Source organism: Dipodomys ordii, unplaced genomic scaffold, assembly GCF_000151885.1.
Source record: "Dipodomys ordii isolate 6190 unplaced genomic scaffold, Dord_2.0 Scaffold204, whole genome shotgun sequence".
Lineage (NCBI taxonomy): Eukaryota > Metazoa > Chordata > Mammalia > Rodentia > Heteromyidae > Dipodomys > Dipodomys ordii.
The window spans coordinates 765,036-778,433 of record NW_012267420.1 but is presented as its reverse complement, the minus strand read 5'-3'; the positions used below and the strand labels follow the sequence as shown (position 1 = coordinate 778,433).

Here is a 13,398-nt window from a genome sequence, read left to right as displayed (position 1 = left end):
GTGTGCACCGAGCGAGTGAAGGTATGTGCGGCGGGCGCGGCTGGAGCCGCCGCCGCCGCCGCCGCGCCAGCAGGTCCTAATGCCTGTCCCTTCCCAGGACGCTGGCAGCACCAGCCCGGAGCCCCCGACCCCTCGGCAGGTTTGCCTGTCCTTCCCCGCGATCTGATTGGATAAAGTGGGGGCTCGACGGTGGCCGACGCGGGACAGTCTGGCGGTGGCAGGGGTCTCGGAAACCATGGGTTATTGCAGTGGCAGGTGCACGCTGATCTTTATCTGTGGCATGCAACTGGTAAGTGACACTTGGGTCCTCTTATTCGGTAATGTGTCTTTGAGGTAGTGGGCTGGGGAGTTGCAGTGACAGGGTCTGCCTTTGATGAGGACGGAAGAAAAAAAAGATAAAAGAAAAACAGAGGTGACAGATGTATTGCTTCTCTTTAAAATGATTTCAGGGAGACGCACGGTGGGGACAGGAGAGGTGAACCTTTCTTTCTGCCCCTCATCTATTTCTGTCCCTCTAAAGACAGTTTGGCAGGTGCGGGTTAAACTTGTTACATTTATTGATTGATTGATTGATTTCATTTTAAAGCAAAGCAAGGTGTAAGTCTTGTTTCTTTACCCTTTGCACCCCCATTGATAGAACAACGAGATCGTCACGTACATTTTTACTGTACAGGTGTTATAAAGAAATATAGAAATTCAGATTTCTCTTCTATATTCTTAGTTTGGTGTCTTTGTTTCTTCCTTGACTTGTTGTTTTTCTAAGGATATATTGCTTATAATTACCATGCTCTGATAAAACACTATGTAGGGCAGTGATATTCTTAGAGCAATGCGATTAAGAAGCCACATTGAGTTTAGAAAGTATGTGGATTGAAGAGGACTACTTAGATGAACTCACCGACACCACAGCTATGAACAGAACAAATAACCTTTAAATAACAATCACTACAGATAGAAGAAAGAAGCTCAGACGTTATGCATGCCACGACTTCTGAAATAGATACTGTTGTCTGATCCCTGATGGAGAATTATATGTACTTTTTAAGGAATGCTATACAGTTGCAGAGACAAGAAGCCAATCATGGAAAATGTCATGTCTCTAAGGGGGATGGCAGGAGAGCTGAGGAGGGAATACAGAAAATTATAGCACTGTTAAATGGTTAATCTGAAGTAGGAGGTTTCCTAGAAGCTGATGGAACCATAAGACAGAAGGAGATTTGTGAAAGTCCAATCAGAAAGAAGTGTTAAAAATTGCAAGGACTTATTAAGACTGATAGAATTCCTCAAGTTTGTGTCATCAGTTGTCACTTACCACGAAGTCCACAAGTGTTTGTTGTTGTTCTGTTTAATGTTTAACAAAAGCAGTGCTTTCTGTGGTATGTTTTCTCAAGATGTTCTTCTTTCTCAGGAGTTATTTGGTGATGTGTATTTTGAACTGAGAATTGTGTACTTATGCAATTGTTTGTAAGAAGAAGATAGAACTATAGATAGAATTTCAAGAACATTGTGTTTTCTCTGGGGTGTGTAAATCAGTTCATTTTTCTCTGCTAGAGATTTATATAAGTTTTTGCAATAAAGGGTTTTTTTTGGCCACCAATGATAAAGCTGACCAACACACTGAAAAAGTTTGCTTTGTTAAACTACCCATATAGGGCAAGGTTTTTAAATTGTATAAACATTTTCAAAACAATCTTATTTCTATATATGAAACAGAAGAGGTTGCATTTTCTAATTCACAGTATAAAAGCCTAAAACTGAGAGTCAGTGAGTGAGTTAGAGCATTCTTATTCTACTTCATGCTTTAAAGACACCAGTTAGCCCTTAATCATGTAGTTTCTCAGGGCTTTATTACTGGAGTAGGAGGGTGTAGATATTACATCAGTGGCACTGTGTGTGATGGATGCAAACTCTTCAAGAACTTGAAAAATGTGAAAAACCTAAGCATACCCACGAGAAACTAGATATACAGAGGAGCACGATGCGTGTAAAGGTGTGTGTGTTCATACATGTGTGCGTGCACATGCGTGTGCACACTTGGCCAATAGTGCAAGTGTGCGTGTGCACATGCATACATGCATGCAGTGGTGCAGTAGAGAACTACTATCTCACTTATGGAAAGGAAACTCTGCCATCTAAGTTCTTTAACAAAATAGAAGTAGTTGTAATACAGGAGCATGAATCTTAGCAAGCAAATGTTTGAATCCTAAAGAGTATCTTGTACTTTAAAAGTGTGATGTGATTTTTCCCTCCTCACATTGTATGTGCTACCATGCTAACACAATTAGCAGCCATGTTAATACAGAGATTCAGACAAAAAACAAAGGACAAAGAAAATCTAATTGTTGATAGGGTGGAAGGACTTCAGAAACTCTTGGCAATTGTTACTACTTATAAATAAGTAAAACCTCTTGTGCAATTATTAGTTGCAGAAATGTGGACTGAAATATAGGTGGATGTATATATGTTACCTGTGCTTTAGATATTTTCTTTTGGCTTTATGAATCTTTTAGCTGTTAGTCAAGACTGTTCTTACAAATAAACCAGGTTCTCAGACTAAGTTATTACCTTTATACCAATGGCTGACATAAGCCATTCAGTTTTGTTCCCTTCTAAAATATTCAGAGTTATTACAATATTTACCTTTTGGTTTTGTAGTTGTATGAAAAAGTCTTAAATTAATTGAACTTATTGAATCTCACAAATAGTCTAAGATAAGAATATTTTATTATATAACTTTACTAGGTTCTGAAAACATTATCTTCCAAGCCTACAGATAGTATGTTTGCATTTTAAATAAAGGAATATGTATATCTACATCAATTTTGATGTAATCTTAGGAAAATACAAGTTATCTTTGGGTATTTTAGAAGTAATAGGCATCATGCATCAGACTATTTTCAGAGCAGATACAATATTTTGGTCATTTAACCAGTGAAGGAGAGAGACCAATGCTTCGGAGGGATCGATTGGTCAGGATTCTATATCTTTGCCCTTAATTATTTTGAATATACTGATATTATTTGACAAGCTAATCATTGAGATAAATATATTTTTAAGTCAGAAAATAAGCTTGTAAGACAATAAATTAGAATTCTGTTCATTAGATATGATAGCCAACTTCCAATTTATGAAAAAAACTGTCCATGTATAATATAAATTGAAATATATGAACTAAATACTTATGCTAGTCTTGGATTTTAGGGTGATTTCTTCAAAAAGGGATGAGATTTCTGAAAGCAGATTGGGTGTATGGGTAGAATCTGGGATTTAAACTCATACTCTCAAGAAATTAAACTTCTATTTGCCATGGCTCTCCTTAATGCTGAGAAACTGAAGATTTCAGAGTTCCCAAAATGTTTACACTTGAATTTTCAGTGATGGATTTATTTAGTAGTATAGGACAAGAGCAATTTAACTTATTTACAACTTTCAGCATCTTGTGAAAGAGTTTGGCATCTTTTTCAGTGTTTATTTGAATCAGAGTATACAAATGCTGAAAAAAGTAATGTGGTATTTTGCAAGGAAAAAAAATCACCCAGTTACAATATAGAAGAATAGAACTCATTTTGGATTCTAAAGACAGCTTTGTTGTCAAGTAGGGAAGCTCAAACTCGCCCACATTTTGCACATCAAACTCTTGTGTGGCACAAAGCGTATGTGGCATCAGCTTTTGAAGGAAAAAATCTGGATTTACATTCAACAGATTAAGACAAGAGCATGGTATTTTTATCACGCATCTCCTTTCTGAAATATTGCTTACTCGGAACAGGTGCAGCTAACAATTAGGTTAGTACGCGTGTGTATTGCTCCCAGTGGCAAAACGTTGGAAACTAAAGAATGACTGGTAGCTTTGGATGATACAATTATTATGTATATGACTTGTATTTAAAGTCACCACAAGTAGAGAGACTTAATGAAAGAAATTATAATTATGAAATGCTATAGGTAAACTTGTGATTTCTGTGATTTGTTTGACATTTGGTTACTATTTAGAAGTTAAAGCACTTAACACGAAGGAGTCTTGAAGAGTGCAGGTAGAATCTTGTGGTTCTTTTTGACAGTTCTTCGAAAGTTTATAAGTGATAGCTTCCTCTGCTCTGAGTACTTTGAAGTTCACATTGATGAAATCTTGACATTGTTAATGGATCTGATTCTTGGAGAAGACTCATGCAGTACTTTAGAAAGTTACAAACTAGAAATATGCAATCAGGTTACCAACCTGTAAAATAACTCTTTTTCATAATGTTTTCTACTTCTCTATGAAGTAGTATGAGGCATGCTTTTGTTTGTAATTCACCCTTCCATGACAATGTAGCACTACTTTGCCTACTTTGCCCTACTTTGTTTACCAGGGTAAAAGGTAGAAATTCCTTCCACTGTCCATACTCCAGCTCTATTTTCTGGTTAACAAATCAGGTAACAACTTCTTGTATTACCACATGTACTTAGTCAGGAATAGGTAAACTTGACTCCAGTAGAGCTTTTTCTTGTTTTTTTTTTTTTTTTTTCAAATGAAAGGATGTGTAGCATCCCTTGTATGGTATGCTAGGGCAGTGGCCCAGACAAGAAAATGGATATCCCCCCTCATTCTTTCTCTCGTGCTGATTTACTTTCAGGCTGGATTTTCTACTTTGCTAGGTAAGAATCTCACAATGGGCCAAGTGCTAATGGATCAAGCTTATGATCCTACCTACTCATGAGGCTGACGTCTGAGGTAGTTCAGAGTCAGCCATAGGCCAGGTGTTGGTGGCTCATGCCTGTAATCCTAGTTATTCAAGTTCATGGTTCATAACCAACCTCAGGTAGAAAAGTCCATGAGACTCTTATCTCCAATATATTACTCAGAAAAAGCTGGAAGTAGCTTTGTGGCTCAAGTGGTAGAGCACTAGCTGTGAGTGGAAGCAGCTTCGGGAGGGACAGCACCCAGGCCCTTAGTTCAAGTCCAAGGACTGGCAAAAAAAAAAATACAACCTTAGTCAAAAACTCTGCAACACTCTATCTTAAGTTAATCAGCAAGGAAGGAAGGAAAGAAAGGAAGAAAGAGAGGGAGGGTAGAAGGGAGGGAGGGAGGCTGGCTGGACAGGGGCACTCGCTCGCTGGGAGTGAAAAAGCTGAATTGAGAGCATGAGGCCCTGTGTCCCAGCCTCAGTAAATTATACTACTAACTTTATTTAACAACAGTATGGACATGTAGTAACTAAAAATTTAAAAACTGGCTTTCAAGTTAGGCTATTTGGTAGAATTTCAAGCAGCCTAGGACTGTTATTTCTGTAATTCTGAAGTCATGATTACTTATAATTAAACTACACTATTTTCATACTGTGTTTGATGTGGACTTACGAAACCAAACACACACATAGGAAAAATACTTCTTCTCATTTTGTTCTGCCTATAGAATGAAGTCTCCCATACCTTTTTGGCAGTGAAATCGTTGCTTTTGGTAATACAGTAAAATAGTAACATATTTACTGATGAGAACATATGCTGATAAAGGAGTCTAAGAAAGGAATCATTGTCATTACATGAATATCACAGCATATACTTATACAAACCCAGTGGTACAACCTACCCACGCTAGGTCCACAGTAGAGTTGTGGTCTTATGTGGACTTGTCACTGACAGTGTTACAGAGCACATATCTAGGCCATCAAGATACTCTGTTGTAACTACAGGTCTCCCCCCCCCCTTGGGCTTGCTTTTTGTTTTTGCTTTTGCTGTTTTTGATTTCTGTACCTTTTTTTTGGGGGGGGGTCTGGTCGTGGGGCCTGAACTCTGGGCCTGGGCGCTGTCCCTCAGCTCTTCAGCTCAAGGCTAGCACTCTATCACTTGAGCCACAGCACCAATTCCGGCTTTTTTCTTTTTGCTTATGTGGTGCTGAGGAATCGAACCTAGGGCTTCAGGCATGCAAAGCAAGTGCTCTACCACTGAGCCAACTTCCCAGCCCCGATTTCTGTACCTTTTGTATGTAAGTTTATCTGTCTCGGAAGGATAAGGTGGAGCTCAGAAATGATGGGACAAAGGGTGAACAAATGCAGTGCTGATACTCACTAGATACTATGTTGAAAATGAACCATATAACTTGGGGAGGAGAAAAGAGTGGAGAGGGAATGAGGGAAGAAATGAAACTGTTAAAAAAAAAGAAATGTACTCATTAACTTACATGTAACTGTAACCCCTCTGTACATCACCTTTATAGTAACAATGAGAAATATTTTTAAAAAAAGATATGCTGTTGTACGAACCCTTTATCTCCCCTCCTTCGCCGCAGTAATTCTAGAAATAAGTAGTATTTACACCTAATTTCTATGGCAAGGAAATACAATTATGTAAAGCTTTTTTCTTTGTAGAATTTCCTCCCAAAATTGAAGACCATCTGAAAATCATGAAGGAACAAGGTAAATTCATATATTTTTTCATTAGATTAGGGAGAAGAATAAAATTAACAACCTTTTTCTTCTTCTTTAGTATTTCAGGTATGTTCTGATATAGAAGCTCTTAGTGTCTGAAGGAGTTACTTTTTTCATTTTCCTGGAAGCTCTATTTCCCTTCTGTAGATTCTGAAACAAACATTGGCTGTAATTGACAGGAGATTTGAAATGTTTACTATCATATAAACTGTAGACTTTTGGTTTTCCAACCTTGAATAGGAATAGAATGTTTTCTAATGCTAATACTTTTTACTTTTGAAAGTACTTTTTTTTTTTTTTTTGGTCTGGTCGTGGGGCCCGAACTCCGAGCCTGGGCACTGTCCCTCAGCTCTTCAGCTCAAGGCTAGTGCTCTACTACCTGAGCCGCAGCGCCACTTCTGGCTTTTTTTCTTTTTGCTTATGTGGTGCTGAGGAATCGAACCCAGGGCCTCAGGCATGCAAGGCAAGCGCTCTACCACTGAGCCACCTTCCCAGCCCCTGAAAGTACTTATGAATCACATGCTCACCTTGATTTCAAAAATGCCATTTTAAAATTAAATTTTGAAATAAATTGCTTTAGCAATATTTGCATTTTGGTAGTTTGATGTATGTATGTATGTGAATACATACATACATACATACACACACACATATTTGTGTGTATGTATGTGTGTGTCTGTGTGTGTGTGTCTGTGTGTGTGTCTGTGTCTGTGTGCTGGCCCTGAGGCTTGAGGGCCTGGGCACTGTCCCTGAGTGTTTTTGCTCAAAGCTAGCATTCTACTACTTGAGCCACAGGTCCATTTCTGGCTTTTGGTGGTAAATTGTAGATAAGAGTCTCATGGACTTTCCCGTCAGGGCTGACGTCAAATTTTTACCCTCAGATCTCAGCCTCCTGTATTGTTAGGATTACAGGCATGAGCCACTAGCACCTGGCTTAGTTTGGTTTATTTTAAAAAATCTAGCTTAGTAAAATACATAAACATTAATGAAAACCTTATTATTTAGCAGCCTGAATGATAAATAAGTGGATGTTTTGTCACTGAATCTTCTTTAGTAATCCTTTAGTAACATATCCCCACTTTGTAGACAGGAAATGGAGAAGCCAAACAATTACCACTTTTCAGATGTCCCCTGCTTAATAAGGGAGAGAGATTGCATTCAAGTCAAGGTCTGTGAAACTCTAGGCCTGTCTCTGAGCCTATGTTTCTGTTCCATACAACATTTGTCTTACTGAGTCCCTTCTATGTAGCAGGAAGTGCTTCAGTATTTTTTATTGGCCTTGCTGACCAAGGAACTTTCCCTATGTTAATTCTATGGTACCATAATGGTCAACACAGGATTACTTAGGCTCATAGAGGCAAAGTTAGGTCAGGCTGTCCCAGGTAGTCTGAGGGGTTCTTAAATAGAAGCTGCTGGTGTAAGCACTAGAGAATGAAAGAGTATAAGACAAGGCCGCTTCTTGCAGAGTAAGTGTTCCTTGCTCTTCCCACTAGAGTTCAGTTGTTCCCAATCCTCTGAAACAAGAGAAAGAATCCCTGGCTGTGTTTCTGTCATTATTTGTGACCAGAAAACAATGTTTCAGATGCTGGAATTTCTATCCAGCTATTGACAAAGTTCTACTCAGTAATAGCTTGGAATGTTGATAGTTATGTATAAAATCACCCCTGTAGGAAAAAGAAACATTTATTTTTTCCATTTAAAATTTCCTATTTTTTAACTGATCTCTGATGAATGGTCAGAATAATCTTAATGGATTGTTGCTATTTGAATTACACAAATATGAAGTCTATGTGGATCATGATTAAGACTTACCAAAATTTCTGTTATTGGAAAGACCTTAAATAAATAAATTTAAAATACCCATTGATAAAGCAGAGATGACTTCTTAAAGTTGATTGTTCGTAGGAATTGCTTGTAGGGCTTTTAAACAGGGGTCTCTGGCAACTATCCCCAGTTTTCTGAGTTGTTAGATTTGGGGATAGGTCCGACATGTTGTATTGCTAAGAAATTCTCAGGTGACAGTGATATTGCTAGTTTTTAACAAGATTTTGAGAACTTTGGAACTAGTATTTAAGTCTCTACTTAATATTGTCACATGGGTGTACATAAACTTGTTTTTGAAAATTTCCAATCCAATTAGGCAATTAGCTCATTTTGTCTCCCTTTGTCATGTTAATAATGTAAAAGCATATTTTTCTTCTAGATTAGTGTACCTACTTTTGACATCTACTCTTGTCTTATTCAAAGTTTAAGTAAGACACAGAGAAGAAAGACTTCTTTAACAGCATTTGGTCTTTGCAGTGAATAAGGAAGTAGAAGAATCTGAACAAAACCCTTGTGCCTGGTTATCCTGAAATGGGACCAGATCCTTTAAATGCCTTTCTGTACTAGTTGAGCCATCAGTCTGTTTGTGGAATAGCTCCTACTTGGGCTAAGCACATCCCTGGGAGAGAAGGAGGGAGTATTCTGGAAAGGAGCTGGACTAAGAAGTCAGGTTTTCCTCTATTAAGTCTGGTGCTTTGGTGTTGCACTGCCATTTATAATTTTGGGTGTTGTTTTCTCATTTCAAAAATAGGACAAATAATTCCTGACTCATTTGTGTTCCAGGATACTTTAAAGCATCTGAGGTTGTACTTAAAGTCAACATTATTGAAGTTCATAATGATATAACCTTTTGGAGTTCCTTCATCCTAGAAGAATTTTCACTGTATTAACAGCTAGCTTATATGTGATATACATACTTTCCTCTTCTTCCACCTGTATCTGGGGAGAAGTAGCTATATAAATGAGGTCATAACATTAAGTAAAAGTAGTTTAGCATAGGTAAAATAGCATACTATATATTATATATATATATATATATATCCTTCTTAAGTATTCATTAAGAGTTAAATGTGCATTTTACAAACCACTCTGCATCCTCCCTCAGAAAGTATTTCTAAAGTTGATTTAATAGAAACCTGCCCCTCAAAATATTCCACTAACTCTCATTCCTCACCTCTGAGGTCATATAATATATAATGGCCAATAAATCCAACATTAAAGAAACTCTTGCTTAATTCCACTTAACACAGCTAAGGTTTACAAAGTGCTTGCAATTATCTGAAGACCTATCCTTTAGCAATATTCCCTACTTATCTTTCATGCAACTAAAGCTTTGAGAAACAATTTTCAGTGAACTATTAATCTAGACTAAGGATGCAATATAATATAAAATGATTGTTCAAAATAATAAAGTTTTAATACCCAGAACAGAAGCACCCTGGTAAGCAAATTTCTAATAGTACTAATATAGGAATACATTTAAGAATATCAAATATTAAGCCAAAGTCAAATTTCAGCAAAAGTACACACCTTGAAGAGGGTACCCAAAATGGGTGGGGGCTGGGACAGGGAAAGGGTAGACAAATGAAGAGATGAAAAGGGGAAGAATGCAGTAAAGTATCCAATGGATAGCCTACAAAATTAAGAAGACTGATGGAAGGAAGGGGTGGATAGGGGAGAGAAGAGTCAGAATATTGAAAGGGGTGACATCGATCAAGATACATTGTATTCATAAACTGCTTTGTTAATGCCAATTAACAACTCCTTTATACAATGACTTAAAGATAATTTAAAATAACTTTTAAATACAAAAATCGTGTTTGCAGGTACTTGGCTGTTACTGGTGTTATATTCACTTGAGTTTCTGGAAATTACGTTCCATACAACAAACTTGAGACTTTAACTTGGACTTCAGTTGGGTTCAGTGGTTGGTGTTGTGAAGAACTTGCCATGTGTGAGTAGTTGTGGCAGGATAGTTGGCATGTCAGAGAACCATGGAGAGATCGTCTACAGATGCACTTCCTTTTGAAAGCAGTGGCTGAGGAATGCCATATCTATCTGGCATGCAGAGCTGAGCTGGCTCCTCCAGTGTCAATCCTCCTCCTTGTTTCCCTTTTTAGGGCAGGTGGTGAAGAGTCCTCATACTGACTTTTGTTTTCTAATCAATGCATAAACTCCAAAACAGTAACACATTTAAAACCCCTGACAATGCTTTATTCTTTGGAAACAAATGGGTCTTAGTTTGGCAGGGAATATTCAAACCAGTACCCACTATTTTTGTTCACTGAAGTCTTTGTATTGTGCTAGCCACACAATGGCATAAGGAGTTATTTCAGATTCTTTAACTGACAGTTATGTGTCAAACGATAGAGGGGTCATTGCTATGTCGGAAGTTGTGGTTGATATTTATTTGATTGTATTCTCTAGAGGGGGCTTCTAGCCATAGGAGATAGATAACGTGAACTCCTAGGGTATTATTTTTAGATACCATGGGAAAAAAGCGGGAAGCATTTCTGTAAGTGCCAATGGGTAAAGAAAACTATTTCCTGGCGATGGGTTAACTTCTGTGGTTGTGGTCTTTCCAGAAAGGCTGTGCTGTGTACCATTTTAGTTTCAGCACCTACTGTGGTGGGAGGGAACATGTTCCTGGGGTCAAAATTTATCCTTGTGGATACAGTGAGTCTGACCTGTCTCCCTCATTACCACACAGGTTAGAGATAATGCACTGTATGTGGGATAGTGTATTCAGTAGCTACCTCTTTGCTTGATTTGAGTGGCTTGATGTGCAGGAGTGGAAATGGGGTCTGTAGATATATTTAACTCGAGTTATTGGGAACAGGGAGAAAGCTATGTATTTGAAGACTTTAGAAGCTATTGTCAATTTGATAATACACAGGTGGTATAGAAAGAGCTCTTTGACTTTCTTTTCTTCTCTAATAAAACGAGAGGACAAAGTTGATGATAGTGGAACTATGGCTTGTGATTTTCTAAAACATTAGAGCTATGTATAGGATTATGGACTTCTTTTATCAATAGAAATGAATGGAGCTTTACTTTTGTCCATTCTAATAAAATGTGGGTTTACTTTATTCAGCCCAAAGATGGTAGTTAAGTTTTGGTCATTCCATAGCATTTATTATCTTGCTTTCCTGTTCGCTTTGGTAAAGGCTTCCTTCCTTTTTCTACCAATGGTCCTGGGCATGGAGGGACCTTGAATAGACATCTCACAGTTCAAAAGCAAGTATTACTCCACTTAAAACAATAAGTTTTAGTAAGTACTACTCCACTTAAAACAATAAGTGTTACTGTGAAGTTCTATGGGGATTAATGAATTCATATCCTCCAGAATATCTTTTTGCCTTTGTTGAGAACTTTGCTGTGAAGCTCCGAAATTAGCTTTTACAGATACAGCACTCAGTTTATTATTTTACAGACTGTCCTGAAATAACTTTATTTTCCTCTCAGGAGAAATTCTCTAACAGCAGGCATATAGCCTAAACTCAGTTTACATTTTGTAAGTATAAATTTTATAACAATGGTTTTGTATCTTAATCCCTAATAGAGATCTATTAACGTTTAATTTCTTTTTGTAAGAACAAAGTGATTATTATCACTTGGTTGCTGCTCAAGTTTTGTTAAATGCCACAATTTAGTAACTTATTTTTCCCCTTAAATTAAGATAAATACATCTCAATGGATTTTTGATGTTGATATAATGATTTAATACATACTATACATACAAACTACTTCTGTTGAATACTTGAAGATTCACAGTGTTATTGGGGGGCCCATATTTTAATTTTTTCATCGTGTGAATACAAATATTCCATATAATGAACTGAGTGCTAATTGTATATGGGGCCCTGACGAAGGTGTTGGGAAGTGGAGTAGAATACTTTTATTTGGATTTGTTTCCTAACCTGTGTTATAGTCGTCACGTTTAAGTGAATGGGTTAAAACGTGAGTAGTGGGAGGAAATTAAGTAATTACTAAGTTAGCTTCATCAAGGAAGATTTATAAAATGGCTATACATGAATGGCATAATGAACATGAGCTGAATAAATTAAGTATGTATTTCTACCATTTTGCAACTAGGATATGATCTAACCAAAGTGACGTCATCTTTCTAACATACATCTAATATCTAGTGGGTATAACAATTCAAGATTAGTTTAAATTTCAAACTGATATTTATTATGTATTCAAAAGTTATAGTACTTCATATGACAATGTTTAAAAATGCCTAACTGTACTGGGTTCCTTTTGGGATTCAATGTACAGTTAAACATATTGTAAATAAGATCAGGACAGGTAAGTATGTTATCATGTGGATGGGACCATTATGGTCTATCTTTACTTTCTGAAGTAAAGTCCCTATTTTGTAGCCTTTTTAAAAAGATAAGTCGAACACTTAAATAGTGTTGCAACAATTGAGTTAAGTAATCACAGACAATGTGAAAGGTGTCCTTGGTATGACTCACCAAACAGAAGAGACTGAAGAAGACCACAGTGGAGAAAGAACAAGGTTGTTCTGCTGCTTGTACATAGTGGTTAGAACTTGGGGTCAGTTAGTTAAAGCAGGTGGAACTGCAAAAGAAAAACTGTGGGAGAAATCTGGAAGGATCTAGGTGGGTTGGGGATTGATTTGGCATCAATGGCCATATTTTTTGAAGGAATATGTGAGTGGAGAGATTCTGGAAGGAAGATAGACTTACAGACAGATTTTCTCAAATTTGGCCACCTTGATGTTTTGTGAGCAACTGTGTGATGCATTGCAGAATGTTTTGTATTATCTCAAGTCTCACACATTCTTTGTCAATGATGTACACCCAAGGCCAACAATCAAGAATGTTTCTAGACATTACCAAATTGAGAATTCACACCCTTGTTGAGATCTGATGAGATGAAGCAAGGAGCTGAAAAGAACACTTGGAATTTAATAAGAGGTGATCTTCCTCACAGATCTTGACTGTCCAGAGGATAATAGAGGAATCATGAGTGGAAAGAATGGCCTTGAGCCTGGACCCTGTAGAGCTATGAGTCACAGCAAGGACACCTGGACCTGTGTCAGAATTATCTGGAGCTAGCTTTTCACTAAGTCAGCACTAGCAACCTTCCCTCAGCCAATTCACTTATGGAAATAGAATCACCAAGGAAACACCCTCAC

The 13,398-nt window shown here is 37.5% G+C and overlaps 1 protein-coding gene across 1 annotated transcript in view; it reads left to right on the top strand.

The window, feature by feature from the left end:
• The first annotated feature begins 83 nt into the window (after positions 1–83).
• Positions 84–13,398, top strand: part of Nkain2 (Na+/K+ transporting ATPase interacting 2) — a 701,515-nt gene continuing 688,200 nt past the window's right edge. The window contains 1 exon segment of the mRNA XM_013035107.1: positions 84–289. Within this exon segment, the coding sequence (XP_012890561.1) occupies positions 236–289 (54 nt within the window). The 5' untranslated portion in view covers positions 84–235.